This window comes from Podarcis vaucheri, assembly GCF_965113315.1.
Source record: "Podarcis vaucheri genome assembly, chromosome: 14".
Classification (NCBI taxonomy): Eukaryota; Metazoa; Chordata; class Lepidosauria; order Squamata; family Lacertidae; genus Podarcis; species Podarcis vaucheri.
The window spans coordinates 16,902,081-16,923,564 of NC_138752.1; the positions used below are offsets into that span (position 1 = coordinate 16,902,081).

General features: G+C 46.0%; 1 protein-coding gene across 3 annotated transcripts in view; it reads left to right on the top strand.

The window, feature by feature from the left end:
• ADAMTSL3 (ADAMTS like 3) overlaps window positions 1-21,484 on the top strand; it is a 285,673-nt gene that overhangs the window by 143,950 nt on the left and 120,239 nt on the right. For all 3 annotated transcript variants that reach the window (XR_014213399.1, XM_082198243.1, XM_082198244.1), the window contains one exon: window positions 8,004-8,130. Coding sequence is in view for 2 of the 3 variants with exons in the window: in XM_082198243.1 (XP_082054369.1) it covers window positions 8,004-8,130 (127 nt within the window). In the remaining variant the exon portion in view is untranslated. The remainder of the gene's footprint in view (window positions 1-8,003; window positions 8,131-21,484) is intronic.

A 21,484-nucleotide genomic window follows, 5' to 3' on the forward strand; every position in this document is an offset into this window, starting at 1 on the left:
CTGGCATGTGATTGGGGCTGGGCATAATGACATAATGATCTGGAAAAAACAATTAACAATGGTGTATCTTGGGGGGCATCTGATCCATGAAACTCTTGTTACAGAACTGGAGGGGGTTTCCCTCTAAACACTAACATTAAAAAATGCTAGGGTTTTGTGTTATTTGTGATATGAAGGGCTGCAAGGCTGCAAAGAAATTCCTGGGTAGCCTGGCCAAACTAGGGCTGTTAAGAGAGCCATTGTGGGTCATTAACAAGACAATGGAATTTCTTGCACCAGGTGTGACCGCAGACTGGAGATTTGGAAGGTTGCCAGGATAACTGCTCTGGGAGAGGGCTTCTGGGAAGGTGAAAGAGGAAGAAAGGCTGAGATCCATCTTGACAAGGGAGAAGGAAGGACTGCCTGCAATGCTTTGGGCCATGTTGTAAGATCTGGACCTCCTCTATTCAGACGAAAGGTGTAAATATGTGAACAGAACCATATTTCTTAAAGCACGACAGTCTCCGCCGTGTCTTCCATTCTCCAAAGGACACAGACCCTGTGGGGGTGTCTTAGATCCCGTGTGCTCTTGCCACAGCTTGGCAGAGAGAGGGACAGGTCCCGGGCTTTTTTGTAACACTATTAGCAGCTATGCCCTGCCCATCACTTAATGTCTGTGCATTTATTAACTCCATCTCTGCTCATTAACTCCATCTGTGGAGTTAAAGGGTTCTGTTTTTCTGTGTCTTCTCCAACCACATATGCACACAGTGATCTCAGCAGTGAATCAAGAAGAAGAAGAAGAAGAAGAAGAAGTTGCAAATACAAGTTCACTGTTTCTGGATCCATCTGTGAGTGATTGGATATGATTGCTTTTGCCTGTATGTATATACACCCCTTAAGGTGAAGAAGAAGAGGGGACAACAAGATCTATTTGCATACAGTTGTATGCTCAAGTTCACACGCAGGCTCACCCAGTACCAAAAGGGGGACTTTGAAACACTGCTCACTTCCAGTGCATTTATTATTGGTTCAACTCATTTCTGTACATATCTCAGAGGGGTTTACAACCTGACTTCAAAGCATTGATAGAGGATTAAAGGGTAAAGGGACCCCTGACCATTAGGTCCAGTCACGGACGACTCTGGGGTTGCGGCGCTCATCTCGCTTTAATGGCCGAGGGAGCCGGCATACAGCTTCCAGGTCATGTGGCCAGCATGACTAAGCCACTTCTGGCGAACCAGAGCAGCACACGGAAACACCGTTGACCTTCTTGCAGGGAGGGGACTGCCAGAAGGCCCTTGGAGCTGGACCTCAGTGTCCAGGCTGAATGATGGGGGTGAAGACGCTCCTTCAGGTATACTGGGCCGAGGCCGTTTAGGGCTTTAATGGTCAGCACTAACACTTTGAATTGTTCTCCCCCTGCCTATTTTTCTCCTGTGTTTTCCTTCTTTACCTTTCCCCTCTTGCTTTCCCCCCCTCCATTCATTCAGGCTTACCTGCTTATGTAATGGTTATCTTTTCATTGCATGCGTAAAGGGATGAACGGTGGCTGAATGTGTAAAGTCCCATTATTGTTAAAAAATAAAACCGCCATAATTTTTTTATTGGGTGGTTTAGGGAAGATTTACAGTGCTGCACTGAAGGAGAGAAAAACAGGTTTGGAAAATTAAGTGTGTGTGCATGCGCACACACAAACACATGTATACATTAAGATAGGATCAGCCGTTTAAAATTTATTTTCACTTACTGCTAAAATTAATAAAATGTAAATAAAGATGATAATGCATATAAATGTGAAGAATTTGCTGCCCTTTGCAGTACCCCAGATTTGTTGCCTGAGCTTGGCTTCCTCGCCATCACTTATAATACCAACCCTGTCCCTGAGTTTGGCCCGTAATTAGCAGCTTCCCAGGATCTCTGGAACAGCCGCTTACATTAATCAGTACAATGAATAAGTTACTCAGATACGGCACACGAAGGGAGCATTGTGCAGAGCTTAAGCCAGTATTTTGGAATTCTGTGTAGATAAACAAAGCTTAACATTTTCTTCGCACTCAAAAGGGTAGGATTACATCGCTCTGTATAATGGACTCTGTTAGTGGTATTTGTGGGAAACGTTCAATCTCCAGTTGTTTCTTTCACATGCTAATATTATCTTTAGGAGGTCAAAAAAAAGGGGGGGGGAGTCAAGACAGATCCTGGACCACAGCCTTGTCCTAATGGTTTATCCTGGAGAGATAAGCAATCCACTATGGTTGTTTCCTTGAAGATCAGGGAAGATCAGGCTTTGTCCTCCAGATGTTGCTGGACTACATCTCCCATCAGCCCCATTTTTTAATGGAAAAGGGATGTGTCTGAACACTTTAGAAAAAGTTCACCAGCACTTTGTCTTAATACTCAAAGTTCTAAGATTTTTTTCTGGTTATCTTCACAGTAAGAAGGAAGGAAAGAAGTGGACCTGTGAATAACGTTAGCATTGGGGAATTTGTTAGTATCTCAGTTAGTGTGTGGTCACTTGTCGATTGGGAAGTGGCTAATTTCCTAAGTTAGGATACTTGATTAACTGCTGGTTAACTGCAGTCCTTCTCGAGCATTCGCTGGAATAAGATGGAATGTGAATAAGCCCTGCACACAGAGCACTTCCGTGCAAACCGGCAAACAAACCAAAGCCTTCGATTAAATTCAATAATATTTCACTTGAGCTGGGAAAATGTGCTTAACAGTTTCAGAACAAGCTGGGATATTGGTGGGGGACTTGGTGGCAAGGCATGCTCACACCCAGCTCAGATTGATTTGCTTGCTCCTGCCATTTCTGCACTGAGAGGCTTTGACCTCAGTGATCTATACCAGACTTCCTCAAACTCGGCCCTCCAGATGTTTTTGGCCTACAACTTCCGTGATCCCTAGTGTGCTGGGCCCAGGGGTAACCCGAGAATCTGGTCCAGAATCTGAAGGTTCCGCTGGGAGTCAGTGCAACAGGGCCGAGGCAGGAAACCAGGCAAGGACAGGTACAGGATCTCAGGCAGGATCTGGCATACAGCAATGTTGCTCCCACAACCTGGGGCAGGGTCCGACAGCCTTTTTTCTTTGTTGGGGTAGCGGCCGGTCCTGATCCCCAGCGACTCACTTCCCTGTTTCGCCTGAAGGCGAGCACTGCTCCTGCGAGTACTCAGGTCTCTCCTTCTCTCAGACCTTAGTCTCTGCAGCTCGGGAGACGTCAGTGGGTTACTAGACCCAGGGGCTGCCTCAGCCTCCCCTGACCCAACCGGTAGTGGAGCAGCTGTAAGTGATGGCCCAGCTGAAGGCAACGAGGTCATCCCCGCATCTGGAGCCAGGGCATGCTCAGGCCCCTGACTCGGCCCAGCTGGTATTTGTTGCAGGAGAACCTGTGTAGACTGAGACTCTTCAGGACCAGGCGCCAGACTTGGTTCAGATGATGCCTGAGGCAAAGGATCTGGTTCAGACTGAGACTCCTCTGGTTCCGAGCCCGTGTCCCAGGCTATCACACCTAGCTAGCAGGACCAGTGGTCAGGGATGATGGAAATTGTAGTCTCAAAACATCTGGAGGGCTGAGTTTGAGGAAGCCTTATCTATGCTGTAATAATCTCCTGGATAGATTACTGCAATGCATTCAACATGGGGCAATCCTTGACGACTGGCCAGAAGCTGCCCAATGGCAAGAGGACATCATATCCCCTCTATCCCCAGGGCACTGCCTGTGGTCGACTAGGCCTAAATCAGGTAAGCTCACGAGGGCCCAGTGAGAGGCAAGGGGACACCAGAGGTCACTTTGTCAAGGATCTCCATCACACCTTGTTCTGTAGCTCTTCCGCTGTAAACACAGTCCCTACGAAATGCCCCTCCTCCTCCTCCTCCTTTGGATGTTTCGTAGCTAGTTTGAAGAAGAAAGTAATTTTGATACCCTGGGAAAGCTGTTTTTTCCGAGTGGGAAAGTGCTGTGCTTCTTCTCCTAGCAGAAAAGTAGGAAAGTGGTTTTTTGAATCCCTCTTTGCAGATGTTTATCTCTTTGGCAGCAGGCTTTCCAGACTCCTTGAAAAACACTCTCAGGATGCGTGAGAAGGCCCCCAGAAGAAAGGTTTTATATAGGCGTCCTCCAAAGAATCTTGGGACTAAACATAATCCAGCCACTATGCATCGTGTAGAAAGCAATCGGTTTGAAAGGAGCATTTTTAGTTTCAAAAACAAGAATCTGGAGGCTCATCTGCTGATCACGCAACTAATTGCACAACTCATTTCATAGAAATATTTCAAAGCCCATTCGCAAGTTCAGAGGAAAGAAAGCGAGTGATGAAGGAAACTGGCTATGCGACAATTAACTGTGGAATATCTAGAACTTTGCAAACTTTGGAGTTATTCAGAATTCCTCATCTAGCAGAATCCTATAGTTTATCACTAACGTTTGCTTGCTTACCTTTCTGTTAACCTGAAATTCAGTGGCCTCTTCCTTGATAACGAAACTGGCCAAAGCTGCGATAAAACTCCTACGGAGCAAGTCCAACCTTGGCCTAAGCAATGGGAGGTTTCGCTTTTCAAGGAAGTGTGGAAATTCCATATTGGAATGTTGGTGGCCTCTCCCTTTGCTGTGAATATTCATTCGCTCGTCCTCCAGTAATGAATGTCATGTGTGCACAGAAAACCCTTTCCAAGATGCTGTGGAACGGTGAAGGGAAATGCTGTGTTCCCATAATTGTTGTGCTCTGTGCCACACACTGCAAAGGCTGCATTGTTGCGGTAACACACAGTCTGTCACTGCAGGCTGTTTAGGCTTAGGGTCTGTTTTCTTCTTGCCAATCTTGCTGTCGCTAAATTGATGGCAAGGCTCCCATTGACTTAAGTGGGAACAGAATGAACCTAGGCTTCGCTGAAATATAGTAGGGTTGTTTTTGTGCAGTATTGGTGTTTCGATGGACAGCTCCAAGCTCGCAATGCTGTCGCTTTAATGTCATGTATACTGGCGTAGCGTGGAGGGTAAAGTATGTGTGCTATGAGCCAACAGTTCTGCAGTTCAAATCTCACTAGGTGGCCATAGACCAGTCATTGTTTCCCTGACATCAGCCTGCCACCTGAGGAAACCTAACAGTGACCTACTTTATAAAGGTAAAGGGACCCCTGACCATTAGATCCAGTCGTGGCCGACTCTGGGGTTGCTGCGCTCATCTCGCTTTATCGGCCGAGGGAGCCGGCGTACAGCTTCCGGGTCATGTGGCCAGCATGACAAAGCCACTTCTGGCGAACCAGAGCAGCGCATGGAAACACCGTTTACCTTCCCGCCGAAGCGGTACCTATTTATCTATTTGTACTTTGATGTGCTTTCGAACTGCTAGGTTGGCAGGAGCAGGGACCGAGCAATGGGAGCTCATCCCGTTGCGGGGATTCGAACCGCTGACCTTCTGATCGGCAAATCCTAGGCTCTGTGGTTTAACCCACAGCGCCACCCACGTCCCGCATCCTACTTTATAGGATGGCTGTAATGACTGAGATTATGTATGTGAAGCACTCTGAACCCTCAACTTGGTTAAGTAGTATTGTTAAGAAAGCGCTGAAGCAGTGAGCTATGCTTAGGGCGACCCAGTGGATCTCTGGCTGAACTCTGCCCCTTTCCACATGGCTCTTATACTTCACAGTCCCGTTCAATCTTTCCTCAATACATTGACGTGCTCCTCATTACTCTGAGTCATGAGACGTGTCAAGGGCAGTGTATATCTGAGATCTGGTACCTTTTTGTAGGAAAGAACATTGCAGATCTAAAATGTTAGCCTAATATTTGGGTTTATGTTTTAATTGGTTAGTATGTGTGCGCCTGTCTTGTACATGGATTGTACAGGGCTATTTTTCCAGCTGGAACTCACCAGAACTCAGTTCCGGCACCTTTCAGGTGGGCGCCATTGCCATTATAAGAGAACAATGGGGGGGGGAGCGACCATGGTGTGTCCCAGCTAGAAAAATAGCACTGGTTTTGAATTGTATTGTGAAATCGCTTTGAGGTGCTTCGTAGCAGATATTTCATAAATGAAATTATGTGCACCATTAAAACTCACCGGTTCAACAGAGAACGCTGGACGCAGCTCAGCAGTTCTGCATTTCATGTAGAATGTTATTCATCATAAGCTTAATTGTTTATAATTTCCCCCATTGAAAATCAAAGGCGTTTACTCCCTAAGCAGTCTAGGATAAATCAGAAGAATGTCTTATGTATGGTTAGCTTAGCTGCCCAAGCAGAGCTTCAAAATGCGGCAGCCAGCAAGCTGAGGAAAGGTATTTGCAAAACAAAAAAGCCATGATTTGTAAAAGGGATTCGTGCTTATCGATAAAGCCATTAAATGTTTTCCCGATGGAAATTTCATTTTATGGTGATTGTATGATCTGTACTTTTAATTTGTGTTTGACACTGTTAATGGCCTTGTAGGCTGAGCAAATTCATTTCTGGGTGGTTAGCAAGGGAGATTGGGATTCACTAGTAAGATCATACAAAAATGAGATACTAACAGCTGCTCAGAAAAGCATTTTAATGGCCCACACATCTAGCAAATGGTCTCCCCCCCCCCAATATGCTGTGCTTTGTTTATATAATTAGTTTGTGGTGTCTGAAAAAGTTCAGTAAAATTCAATTTAAAATAATTGGTACACTTATGTTTTCCAAAAAGGTAAAATTACTGAATAAACTGGTACCACGGAAGGGAGTATGTGATGGGACTGTGATTTGCAGCCAGCCAAGGGTTCTTAATTCTTGATCTGAAGCCAGGATTCTGCTTGGATGGGGAACTAAGGTTATTCTAATGCTTTTCTTGCCTCTGAAGTTAGTAAGTGATGAAAGGCAACTCTAAACAACAGAGTTACAGATATCTTCAGAGTTACATTGGAGGGAATAGCATTCAGCTCACAAGAAATCCCCATATTTCTGAGACAGGAATACCAAAATAGGTTTGACTGCTATCATGAGAATAGTTGTTTTAAAGTCGTCGTCCCCATCCCGCTCGGATGTGAGAATCAAGATGCACTTTTGAACGAATGAGGACAAAACCTATAGAGCAGCCACGTTACATAGGATGCGCTATTACTTTTTATTGTTTATTTATATATGCAGTGGTACCTCGCAAGACGAATGCCTCGCAAGACAAAAAACTCGCTAGACGAAAGGTTTGCGATTTGCCTCGCAAGACGAATTTCCCTATGGGCTTGCTTCGCAAGACGAAAACGTCTTGCGACTTTGTTAAACCGTTAAAACCGTGCTTCGCAAGACGAAAAATTCGCTAGACGGCAAAACTTGCGGAACGAATTAATTTCGTCTTGCGAGGCACCACTGTACATCATTTATATGCTAACAGCTTGAAGGCTTTCAGAGGGCAGTTCTGTTTTCGAAGGCCTGCTCTGTCTAAAGTCCAGCAGAAAGATACAGAGGGCTAATAAGAGACGGGCAAGACTTCTGAAGTTTCCCATCTGCAGTTAGTACATGAGAATTAAACTGAGTAGGCACACTCAGGGTCACCCACTCACTGTCTTGCCTGTTATGGTGAGTAGTCTGGGACTTCTGTTTAAATTAAAACAGTTATTTTACACAAACACACATGTTTGTGTGTGTGCATGAGAAGAAGACGATGACCCTGGTTCGACCAGTGAACAAGCGAAGCAAGAGAAAACATCAAGGCCTTCTGCTAGACTGTCGTCTCCTCCCTCCGCCCAGCCAACTTACATTTTATATTACTTGTTTTAGTAGTTTAAAATTGTAAACCGCCTTGGGTACCTTGGCAGAAAGGCTGTTTGTGTGTGTGCAAGCTTTTGTGAAGTGCTGTTATTTGCTTTTGTGGTTAGCTATAGTACGTGCTTACACACACACACACACACACACACACACACATATGCAAAACTGAGTCCTCTTTTTTTTAAATACTGCAATTTCAATTTTTCAGTGAGATAACATTATTATTATTTTATTAAAGAAACTGAGGGAAGGCCTGTAACAACTTTGCCCCTTTTTCTGACTGTCCTGTTGACATTGGCAGGCGGTTGGCTGTGATCGGCAACTCGGGAGTAACGCCAAAGAGGACAACTGTGGGGTCTGTGCAGGAGATGGCTCAACGTGCAGGCTGGTGAGGGGGCAAACTAAGACACACCTTTCGCCAGAGAAAAGTAAGTTAATTATCGTTCATTCTAATCCTCTAACCCCCAGTGGTTCACTCGGAGCTCTCTGGTTCTGCAGCTCCTGCTCAGCCTTATTCTGCGGGATCTGGCGCTGGAGTGGCACACGACAACTGAGCGTGCTTAGTGGCTGCAGGATTCTGATGCGGGAGGTGGCGGGTGATGGGAAACGGTATTTGTGTATGGCATGGAATATCCTGGAACAGCTTGTGGCTGGCTAGATGGAACCTGATGCAACATTTTTCTGCAGGGTCCCTCTTAAAAGGTAAAGGTAAAGGGACCCCTGACCATTAGGTCCAATCGTGACCGACTCTGGGGTTGCGGCACTCAACTCGCTTTACTGGCCGAGGGAGCCGGTGTACAGCTTCCGGGTCATGTGGCCAGCATGACTAAGCCATTTCTGGCGAACCAGAGCAGCGCACGGAAACACCGTTGACCTTCCCGCCGGAGCAGTACCTATTTATCTACTTGCACTTTGACGTGCTTTTGAACTGCTAGATGGGCAGGAGCAGGGACCGAGCAACGGGAGCTCACCCCGTCACGGGGATTCGAACCGCCAACCTTCTGATCGGCACAGCTCCACCCGCATCCCCTTATTCAACAGTATTTCCCCAGCATAATTTAAAATGAGATAGAAGTGGACATAAGATGGGTTTGGGATACAAGCAGAGGTACCGTTGAACAGGATGAAAGCCGTTATATTATCATGACATCCATGTGTGCAGCACCAGATTTTGAGAGGCTTCTGCCGTTGTTTGTTTTCCTTTTTGTCTCCACAAAATTTGAGAAGTCTGGATGCTGAAGAAAGGTGTGAGTGTTGAGCAGAGGGAAGGTGAGGCAGGAGTGGCTTAAAGGCCGGATGACTTGCAGCATTCCCAAGTCTGGGCCTGACCAGCTGCCACCATGCCTGGGTCAACATTTAGCTCATCCACAGGGTAACCAAAGCCAGCTACTACCTTCTTTCCCCCCCGCAGTTTCATCTTTTATTCAGTCATCCCCATCTGCTGTGTGTGTGTGTGTGTGAGAGAGAGAGAGAGAGAGAGTACTAAATGATACTCTTTTATTAAATCTGCCAGGACAGACCAGTATGCACCTGTCACTCTCAGTGTGGCCAGATATATTAGAGGTTGTCAGGTGTGTGTGCATGAGCCAGGCCCTGTGACAATAGGACTTTGCAGGACTGGGGCCTTCCTAAGTTTGTTCTGAAGAGGAAAGGCGCGGCCGCACAGGTGAGGCTGATTGGTAACTCACAGCACCTGGTGGCAAGAGCTGGGAAGGGATATAAGGTCAGCGTTTTCCCTTCGGCTCTTTGCCACAGCAACACATTCCCTGCCTTGCTTCTTGATCCTCGGACCCCTGACTTCATGACTCTTTGCTTCTTGATCCTCGGACCCTTGACTTCATGACTCCCAGTTCTCTGACGCTCAGACTCTTGGCTTTTGGACTCCTGGCTTCTGGACCTCCGTTCCTGCTCCCACCCCGCCATCTTGCCCCCGGCCCTGACATCCTCTGCCAGGAGGAGGAAGAGGAGGAGGAGTTGTTGTTGTTTGAATTTGATGATATCCCGCTTTATCACTACCCGATGGAGTCTCAAAGCGGCTAACATTCTCCTTTCCCTTCCTCCCCCAAAACAAACACTCTGTGAGGTGAGTGGGGCTGAGAGACTTCAAAGAAGTGTGACTGGCCCAAGGTCACCCAGCAGCTGCATGTGGAGGAGTGGAGATGCGAACCCGGTTCACCAGATTACGACTCCACCGCTCTTAACCACTACACCACACTGGCAGAGGTTACTGCCCACACACTTCTGCTGAGCTTTCTTGCTTGTGTGGTGGCACCTCGGTAAAACCACTTCTTACTGTTTGTAGCAAGAGTTTTCCCCGGAGGCAGAGGACAAGAACAGAAGTCATACTCAAATTCACAGTCAAGAGCTGCTTTATTGCTTGACTGATTGCACAAACGTTTCTGTTACTATTATATACAAGCTATTTACATTCCTTCTTTATCTCTCCAGCAAGGTGTAATCTCAGTCCAGTAATTAACAATCCTGACACAGCAAAACAGACAGTATCAGCAGCACACATTGTCTTACTTCCAACCTTGTTGTGAGCATGCGTGCTGATGGTGTGTCCGTGTGCTTTCCTCGTGCAGAAATTGCAGCCTGCAACTTCCTCCCTTTATTTGCACCTCCAGCTGACACCAATCAAGCCTAGAGTGCCACTCCTACACACTAAAGAAAATTCTGGAACCACCTTAAAGCTTCCAGGAACTTTTATCTGTTCCTTAAAGAATGTTTTCCTAACAAAATATTGTGCTGCAGCAAGCCAAACCCAAGAGGAACTGACCCAAGACATTTTGCAATTTTCCTCTTTGCGACTTCAAGTTTTAAAATGTTTGTGTCCATTTTTTTTAAAAAAAAAATGCAGCATTTTTATTTTATTTTATTTAAATTTATTTTATTTTATCCTACCATATACAATTAGGATAATGTGTTTTGTGTGCTCCTTATTTTGCTTCTTTATTGCTGGTCATAATCCCTAGCAATAAAGATTTGATAAGATTATGCTATGCTAACCTTACAAGGTTGTTATAATGTTTATCGGAAGCAGCAGGTGCGAGGGGGTGATAATAAGGCTGCTTACCTGGGCAGTGGAGCCTGAGGGCTGTGTGGCTGCACCAGTGAAGCCAACCTGGTGCTCCCATCCATGCACCCACAGAGCCCTGATCTCATGACCACCCTTCCCTGCCACCAGACATACAGGTCAGCAGCAGCCATGAAAACGTTTGGAGGGCAGCTCTATGGCGTTGCCCTCCTGCGCTGGCTGCTCCTGATGTTTACTGAGATAATGTATGTGAAACACTTAGAGGGAAATGGAAGAATAATACACCCCAGCCTTGTAGATAGTGTCCATGAAAGTTACAAACTTATATATAAAAAAAACATTACTACCTTACACACTTTTTTGTTGCCACAAAGTGGAAGAAGAATGGTTTTTGCGGTCAGTTGGAGACAATGTTTACTAGCCTCTGGACAACTGATCACCCAAGTAGTTGCAATAACTTCCTTTTCAGCCTTGATCTGTTTCCAGCCTCTGATATGTCTATTTCCCAATTATTGGCAAAGACAGTCAGAAAGAAAGAATTTTTTGGAAACTTGACCCTTAGAAGCAGATTGAGTACGGATAATGAATCAATTTATTGACTGGATTTGCATAATTTATTCTGACTGCACTTCTTCAGTTTAGCCATTGGATTGCCTAGAGCAGGGGCCAGCAAACTTTTTCAGCAGGGGGCTGGTCCACTGTCTCTCAGACCTTGTGGGGGGCCGGACTATATTTTTTTTTTTGGGGGGGGGGATGAACGAATTCCTATGCCCCACAAATAACCCAGAGATGCATTTTAAATAAAAGGACACATTCTACTCATGGAAAAAAAACACTGATTCCCGGACCATTCGCAGGCCGGATTTAGAAGGTCATTGGGCCAGATCCAGCCCCGGGGCCTTAGTTTGCCTACCCATGGCCTAGAGGGCAGACAGAATGCACATGGCCCTGTGTGGTTGCAAGGGAGGAGGAACTTCTACAGATCAGAGAGGAGGCAGCCAATCTGATGCAAGGCCGGAGAGTACTGAGGCTCCTGTTGTGAGGTGGAAGCAGCTGGAGTTTGGCTTGAGACAGCATCTCACCAAGAAGCTCAGCTTCTTGCTCGTTTCTAAGTGTGCTGCGATTTTATTGAGACGTTGAACCGTTGCCAGGAATGGGAGCTTCAAACAAAGCTTTGAGAAATGGTTGGCTTTATTGAGGGCCTGATCCCCCTCTGCATCTCGGCGCAAAACGGCGCACTGCAGACTCCCACTGGTCTTGATGTTCTTTGGATCAAAGCCACGGTTACACGGTTTCCTCATCATTCCACTTCAGTGGGGTTTCGAGATGGAATCCTGCCTAAATCTTTCATTTCATTCTTGGGGCGGAAAGGTGTGACTCTACAATGCATGTAAGCAATACAGCGCCTAAAGTCGTATTTTACATAAGTCGTTCTTTGTCACTGACTTGTTGCGGTGCATAGTTTTTTAAAAAAGCAAAACGTTGCCCCCGGCGCCCCCCCCCCCACTGTTGCTCATGTAGCATATGGAAGTTGTTTAGCCAAATGGTCCCTAGAGGGAAAGGAATGGGAAAACATAGTTTCTCTTAGTGATACCACATCAGCTGAGGTGTGTATAACATTTGCAGCTCTTACGAATGTCTTGCCAAGTAACTACGGCAAAAGAGCATGACCACAAGGCATTGTGCCAGGGCTAACCTTGAGGTGTGCCAGGAGCCAGGAGGAGGAAGTCGTAGAGCAAGCCAGAAGCCAGGTCCAAAGGACAAGGTGAGAGGCAGGGTTGAGAACTAAGCTAGGACCCAAAGTTCTTCACCTAGATCAAGGTTATCATCTTAACTAGCCGGATGTTTAACTGATAATCACCACAGTCTGTCCGTCATTTGAAAAATGAAGACTTCAGAGCTGTCTTGCCCCAAAATGGCAACTTGACATTCCGTTTTGGCGACCGTAACCTTGGTTTAAGGAGCCATTTGGCACCTAGTTTATATATCTGATGGGACGAGGGTGGTGCTGTGGGTTAAACCACAGAGCCTAGGACTTGCCGATCAGAAGGTTGGCGGTTTGAATCCCTGCGACGGGATGAGCTCCCGTTGCTCGGTCCCTGCTCCTGCCAACCTAGCAGTTCGAAAGCACGTCAAAGTGCAAGTAGATAAATAGGTACCGCTCTAGCGGGAAGGTAAACGGCATTTCCGTGCGCTGCTCTGGTTCACCAGAAGCGGCTTAGTCATGCTGGCCACATGACCTGGAAGCTGCTCTCTGGCTCCCTCAGCCAATAAAGTGAGATGAGTGCTGCAACCCCAGAGTCGGCCACGACTGGACCTAATCGTCAGGGGTCCTTATATATCTGAGTTTCTAACACTGTACTGCTGTATTCCTGGCGGTTGACTGTAACAGGAGCTGTGAAAGAAAATATTGCCTTTCCTTTCAACAAGTGGATACAGTAGTATCTCTGGTTACAAACTTAATTCGTTCCGGAGATCCATTCTCAACTCGAAACCGTTCTTAACCTGAGGCGCGCCTTCGCTAATGGGGTTCCCCGCTGTGTGCACGCCTCTGATACGCGACTTCTGCTTGCATCCCGGGGCAACGTTCGCAACCAGGAGCATCTACTTCCAGGTTAGTGGAGCTCGTAACCCGAAGTGTGCGTAAGGACGGTTCATAACCAGAGGTATTACTGTAATTATAACCCCCTTGCACCACTTCAGCATCTCAAAAGCACATTGCAGATCAAAACAGATTCAGATTGCTTTGACGTAATTAATTGTTTAGGCAAATACAGATCACAAGAGGTAATTAAGCAAATCAAAACCAGTGGGGCCTGAAACATAACTCTGGGATATGGAGTACTCCACTTCAGGCTTCCAGCCAGCCATGCCTTTCGCCAAGGTACTTCATCCCACTGCCACTCCCATTCCCATCTACGTCCCTTCCTTCCATCCCCGCATTTGCCATTGGACTGTTTTTGGGTTCTGCCCCCTCCCCCTTATTATTATTTTAATTTCTGCAAACCTTGGCATTTTCCTGAGCATGCTGATCATTTGTTCTGTTTTCTCGTTGGTCCTGTTTGGCTACACGTAGCCATCGTAACTCAACACCTGAGTTTATGGTTAACGTGCATGGTTCCTGAATTGGTTCGCAGCCATAATAGGTGAAGTACCGAATAGTGGACGTTTTGCTGAAATTGTGAGGTCAAACGGCACAAAAGTAGCTGCTTTGAACATAGGAAGTAAGCTGTCAGCCTAATAGTCTGATCGCCTTTTTAGAAAGGCAACGCTGCCAGTAAGTTGTCAAGCCCCAAACCACCACCCCCCAAACTTTCTGGGGAAATGATCAAGCATTTGACTGATGATATTCAAAAAGAAAGTGTAATAAGTTATAAAACCTGCCTGACCTCTGGGAAAGTGGAATATCTTAGGCCTTATGTGCATGGAACTCCCATCAGCATCAATATCAATTCTGTCTACTGGAAAGCTTTTAGGGTTGAACTCCTCCCTTCTCTCTCTCTCTCTCTCTCTCTCTCTCTCTCTCTCTCTCTCTCTCTCTGACTTTTCTACTGTTTTAGTGACTGGCAAAACATAATCCGAAAATATTCCATTCTTGATGCAGACAAGAACTGAACAAGGCTTTGTAGAGTGTTGTCCAGAGTTCTTGACATAGTTTCAATTCTTCTGTGAATGTCCTAATGCAAACACACTGGAGAAATCTGACAATAGCTATGTCCGCCCGCCCTTAGGGAAAACAAGGTCTTCATTCACATCCCTTCATGCCCCATGAACGTTCCCCATATACAAGTGTTCATATGCAAAATAGTTCTGGATTTGTTCCGGATGCTTCGAGGAAGCGATAAGAGAGGTAGTGCATGTGATTTGCACTAGATACGTGTTGAAGTTTGATGCAGAGGAATTTGTAAAAGTTAACATCCCTATTTAATTGCTCATGAGCAATTTTCGACCCAAGCAGCGCTAGGGGTGGAGGACAACTTTCATTCAGTTTGCATTGAAAGGCATCTTACCAAATTGAAACTTTGTGAAACTCAGGCAAACTGGAACACAGTCATCCTTTGAAATCTCCACTTCTCCATTATTTGCAATGCAATTCTGCAGTCAGGTAAAATGTACGAAATGTACAGTGGTACCTTGAGTTAAGTACTTAATTCGTTCTGGAGGTCCATTCTTAACTGGAAACTGTTCTTAACCTGAAGCACCACTTTAGCTAATGGGGCCTCCTGCTGCTGCCGCGCCACCGGAGCACGATTTCTGTTCTCATCCTGAAGCTCTTAACCCAAGGTACTATTTCTGGGTTAGCAGAGTCTGTACCCTGAAGCGTCTGTAATCCGAGGTACCACTGTATTTACTGGGGTTAAGTGTGCATAAAGATGCTTACATTAGTGCAAGGAGCATACAAAATGCACTATATTGGGTGAAATTGCTTGCAGGAGCACATATATTAGGCAAACTTGCATATAAAATGTGTATAGCAGGAGAAATTTGCACTAAAATTATGAGGTGGACAAAAAATACTAACTAATGTGGAATTGTAGTGATCTGAATTTAATATTGAAAAAAGAGAGAGAAATGGAGAGAAACCAAAATGGACAGTTTTTTTCCATCTTCAGGAAGGTCCTCATGTCAAAAATTGTGAGTAGCCACTGCTGCCCCCTATCTGCTCTTCCCCCGCCCAAGTCCCAAAAGTTTGCCTGGAGCAGGATAGAGAAAGATAGTGGCAGTGACCACCCTGCAGACCCCAGTTGACATCCCTTCCCACATGAGTTGGGTGATATCTATGAGCTATGCCATGCGTGGCCACCCATGACAGGTCATAGTGGAGAGTTTGACTAAACGTGATCCACCTGGAGCACGAACCGGCAAGCCACTCCAGTATCCCTGCCAAGAAAACTCCATGGACAAAAACAACAGGCATATAAAAGTTATGACACTGGAAGATGAGCCCCTCAGGTTGGAAGGCATCCTACATGCTACTGAGGAAGAGCGGAGGATGAGTACAAGTAGATTCAGAGCTGATGAAGTGGCTGGGCCAAAGCCGAAAGGTCGCTCAGCTGTGGATGTGCCTGGAAGTGAAAAGAAAGTCCAGTGCTGTAAAGAAAAAAAATATTGCAGTGTTTAGCTGATGATACAGTGGTGCCTCGCAAGACGAAAAGAATCCATTCTGTGATTCTCTTTGTCTAGCGGTTTTCTCGCCTTGCGAAGCAAGCCCATTGAGAGATTAGCGGATTAGCGCTATTAGCGGCTTTTAGCGGCTTATCTGCTGATCGGATCAGCTGATAAGCGGCTTAGCTGCTTAGAAAAAGTGGGGGGGGGGGGAGGAAAAAAACCAGCAGGAACTCGCAAGACATTGTCGTCTTGCGAAGCAAGCCCATAGGAAATTCGTTTTGCGAAGCACCTCCAAAACGGAAAACTCTTTCGTCTAGCGAGTTTTCCGTCTTGCGAGGCATTCGTCTTGCGGGGCACCACTGTACATCACAAGGTTGAAAACCAGATATTGCCCAGCCCTACACCAGGAAAGCATTCTGGGTGAAGTGGCCTGTGAAAGTGAGTGCGCTGGCAGAAATTCCATGGCTAGAAATCCTTTTTAAAAATTTAGTTACAAATGTGATGTTACTAAACAAAATTAGCCACTGAATCAAAGCAATGCTACAGGCACTATCCTGGCCCACCTTCATGCTGAGTGCCTTGCTCTGAGGAAGGAACCTCTGAAGAGAAAAATGAATTTTTTTCCTCAGAGAAGAGGGGGGGAAAGATTGCCAGTGCTGCATTAGCAGCAGAAAAACGAAGGCAGGAGAAATGGAGAGTTGGGATGTGGTGGGAGAGAATGCGTGGAAGTGGTAGGAGAAGTGGAGATGGTAGAACATGGGTAGACAAACTAAGGCCCGGGTGCTGGATCCGGCCCAATCACCTTCTAAATCCGGCCCGCGGATGGTCCAGGAATCAGCGTGTTTTTACATGAGTAGAATGTGTCCTTTTATTTAAAATGCATCTCTGGGTTATTTGTGGGGCATAGGTTCATTTTATATATATATATTGTCTGCCCCCCCCCACAAGGTCTGAGGGACAGTGAACCAGCCCCCTGCTGAAAAAGTTTGCTGACCCCTGTGGTGGAACCTCAACACAGTTGTGTGTGAGTTTTAAGCACAAAAATTGATTTGTGCTTCTTTTTTGTAAACTGCAAATAAGTTTGAAAGCTATTGTCTTTACGCTAGCAGTGATGCAGCCAGATAAGAGAGAGAGAGAGAGGGAGAATGAAAGATCCAGGTAAATAGATAAAAATGTGATTACTATTTTTCTGGTAAATTAAAAGCGTTTTGAGTTTAGAATTCCCTTTTCTAAGCAATTTCCTAAAGCAGTTACAGGTCAATAAGCAGCAGCGTTTTCTTTCCAGATGTCTTATAGAGAGGGAGTCTCCCTCTCTATCAGATCTCTTCTGTATGGAAAAGAAACATTTGAAATTATTTTAGCAGCTATCTCACAAATCAGCTCGTTGTTTAAAGGTTTCAAGAGGATCCTCTGGACGTTTGCCTCAAACCAGTCAAGTGCTTATGGCTGAAAGCCGATGCCCTAATGAGTATCATAAGGGAACGGAACAATATTGCATTCCGTCGTGGGCAGAAAAGGCTTACTGTGTTAGGGCTGTTTCTTCTACCTCTGTGGTCTCACCTGAGCCCCTTCTCCAGAATTTTGGAGATTTTGCTTGGCGATACCACATTCAATGAGAATAAGCTGCAAGCTCTGGTATTTCTTTCTGTTGAATGATGTGGCACCAGGCTAAGATGGATTTTATCTGTCTAATGACCCATAAGTCCTTTTTTATTTCCTGAGGTCTGTCTTGCTGGTTTTAGAATTTAATGACTTCATTTCTCTCTCCCCCCCCCCAACTTTGGAATGTGCTGGCTTTTTAACTCTTTGGAAGTATTAGCAGGTTTCCAAAACGTATGTCGCTGCTTGTGAATTGGCGGCGTGCTTGCGATCCCACGAGACCTTCCGTAGGGGAGAAGAGAGAGTGTCTGAGGCAGAGAACTCCTGGCATTAAACACCTCTCTTCCCCGTTTCTCAGCCCATGTGCTGGGGTATGCATTGCAAGTTGGGGAGAGGCGACAACAAAGGAAAGGGAGACGAGCCCCCACTCTTCTCCAGACCACTGCAGTCATTTACAGTGCCTGCATTGCACATAACTCTCTGGCGGGCTGGAGCCATAAACAGAAGCACTCCATACAGCAACCTTTCTGTGGGGAAGAGAGATCCCACTTGCACGCAGAGCTGGTGGGCTGCCTGCAGTTTCCAGGTTCCCAGATAGTATAGCTCTGGCATATATATTTGTGCCACAGTTGTTTCTAATCAAATAGGATGTGTAGGTTTTTTGAGTTGCTGCAAATGGCTGGACTGCAGCTGGACTACTGCAATGCGCTCTACGTGGGGCTACCTTTGAAGGTGACCCGGAAACAATTACCGTATTTTCCCATGTATAAGACTAATGTTCCCCCCAAAAAATTATGTCAAAAATTGTTGTTGTTGTTTAGTCGTTTAGTCATGTCCGACTCTTCGTGACTCCATGGACCAGAGCACTTCAAAAATTAGGGGGCGTCTTATACACGGATAGTGCCGAGGGTGGACTGGCAATTGGTTGTTTCTGCAAAAATTGGGAGCGTCTTATAGATGGAAAAATACGGTAATCCAGAATGCGGCAGCTAGACTGGTGACTGGGAGTGGCTGCTGAGACCTTATAACACTACTCCTGGAAGACCTACATTGGCTCCCAGTACATTTCCGAGCACAATTCAAAGTGGTGGTGCTGACCTTTAAAGCCCTAAACGGCCTTGGCCCAGTATACCTGAAGGAGCGTCTCCACCCCCATCGTTCAGCCCAGAGACTGAGATCCAGCACCGAGGGCCTTCTGGAGGTTCCCTCACTGCAAGAAATGAGGTTATGGGGAACCAGGCAGAGGGCCTTCTCTGTAGTGGCGCCTGCCCTGTGGAACGCCCTCCCACCAGATGTCAAGGAAAGAAACAACTATCTGACTTCTAGAAGACATCTGAAGTCAGCCCTGTTTAGGGAAGTTTTTAATGTTTAGTGTTTTATTGTGTTTTGAATATCTTGTTGCAAGCCGCCCAGAGTAGCGGGGAAAACCCAGACGGATGGGCGGGGTATAAGTAATAAATTATTATTATTATATAGCAGCGGATCTGCACTGCATGCAGAAGGCCTCAGGACCAGTCTCTGGCATTTCCTTGGAAAGTTGCCCAAAAACTGTGAAAAGTTGCTGCCAGCTGGATAGCTCAATGGTCTGAATAAGACAGCTTCTGGTGTTGGAACACTGACTGCATGTGACAGTACATTTCTTTGTTTAACTCAAATTTATACTGAGATTATCTATATCTATCTATCTATATCTATCTATATAAAATCTCAGGACAGTTCACAACCTAACTTGAAGGATCGGGTGGAACATTGCAAAATACCAAAATAAAACATTATAGATGAAGGTCGAATGCAAAATATGCCTAGTTCATCATCTCAGCAAGCGTATCAGGTAGTTTAGGCTGAGAGATAGTGACTGGCTCACTCCTCACCTGGGTGGTGATTTGTACCTGGGTCTTCCCAGGCCCATTCCAACACTCAAACCCACAGACAGCACCTCTATGAACAGGGGTGGGGCTGAGCTGCAAGAGACTCCCCATCTTGTTTGGTTCTGCCCTCAGAGTCTTGAGCGTTGGACAGATTCAAGGTTATCAATGACTACTAGGCATGATGGCTATATTCTACCTCCACAATCAGAGGCCGTAGTGCTTCTGAATACCAGTTTCTGGAAGCAGTTTCTGGTGCTCTTGTGAATGGGTCCTGCCTTAGAGTTTCCCACAGTCATCTGGGCTGCTGCTTTGAGAACAGGATGTTGGGCTAGATGGGACGATCTGATCAGGTAGGTTCTTCGTATGTTCTTAGGAGGTTTATGCAGTGCTATTTTTTATTTAAAAAAAAGCACTGCATTTTTTAGAATGACTCCCTTGTTCTCTTATAATAGCAATGGCGCCCATCTGAGTTCAGGAGAGTTTTGGCTGAAAAATGCCTTGGGTTTATGTATGAGAATGGGAGATGGATGGTTTCAGGGCCTGGGCAGAAGAGGAACGGTGGAGACTGCCTCCTCAGCTTGACCCTTCCAGGGAGGAGGAAGACAGTTTAGAATTACAACAGGGGGTTGAGGGAGATCACAGCTCAGAGGTGGAGGAGGGGAAAAGTTGAGAAATAATGGGAGAGGAGGAGGAGGAAGAGGAAGCAACAGGGGTTGACAGCTGATGGACACAGTGTCTTTAGAAAGCATTCCAGACCCAGCCTTGAAAGTAGGAGAGCAAAGAGCTCAAAGACAGAGGGCACCTACCAGCACCCATAGAGGAGATGATGAGATTGGCGAATGAGGAAGCGGAAGAGAAGGGGAAGGGGGTGGAGATTCACTCGGGACAACTCCATTATCCAAGAGGCTGGGTTCTATAGCCTCTCTCTGTAAATACTGAATAAAAAGTGGACGGTAAGAATCATCTCCTTGTCTTTGTACGTTCCTGGGCAACCGGCCGTGGGAGTCGCTGACAGCAGCCTGACAGATGGATGAAGGAGAAGGATGGGACGAGAGAGAAAGGGTGTCTCTCGTATCCTCTTCTCGCTTTGGCTCCACTTGCTACCTGTTTCCCCACAAAGGAACTTGGCCCTTGAGTCCAAAAGATTGCCCACTGCACTCTTAACCTATTCTAATTGCGTTACTAATAGCCTTTTGGTGGGTTTAACTTTCATGATTCAGTGGCCTTGTAAAGATTTCCAGATGAACATAAATAATCATGGGTAAATTATAACTCCACCTGATATGCAGTAATGAGATTACCACACCTAGCATGGCTGTTCCAGCAGCTGTAACCCAATGTGTTGATTGTGGATGCACACTCTCATAGGAATGAATTCCTGAAACAACAGTACTTCTAAACGGTTAGGCATATGGTGGTTTTGTTTTATTTTTAATAACAACAACAACAACAATAATTTTTATTTATACCCCAACCTCCCTGGCCAGAGCCGGGCTCAGGGCGGCTATCACCAGTAAAATTACAATAAAAACATAATTGGGGAGGGGGAGAAACAAACCAATTTAAAAAACAGGTTAAAATACAATTTAAAATGCAGCCTCATTTTAAAAGTAGCCCATAGATCAAAACCATAAGGGGAGGGAAACATAAGGGTCAGACTGAGTCCAAACCAAAGGCCAGGCGGAACAGCTCTGTCTTGCAGGCCCTGCAGAAAGATGTCAAGTCCCACAGGGCCCTAGTCGCTTGTGACACAGCGTTTCACCAAGTCGGGGCCAGTACTGAAAAGGCCCTGGCCCTAGTTGAGACCAATCTAACCACCTTGCGGTTATTTGGTTGTTATTTGTGGACCTGAAGGTCCTCCACGGGGCATACCAGGAGAGGCGGTCCCGTAGGTATGTGGATCCTAGGCCGCATAGTCCTTTACTTTCAATGATGACTACATGAAGATTGTATCACATTATTTCACCTCCCATTCAGACAGTAGATGTAACTTGCTGCTCACCTGGTAACAGGGTCAATCCCCACGAGGCAGATGGGGCATATGAAATGTGACCCATGGCTTATTTAATGTATCGTTCTGAGTTTGTGAGGGGTTATATGATTGTATGCATTTCGGTTTGTACCCTTCACTGAATCCATTGGGACGAAGGGTAGGCTAAAAGTCGCCTT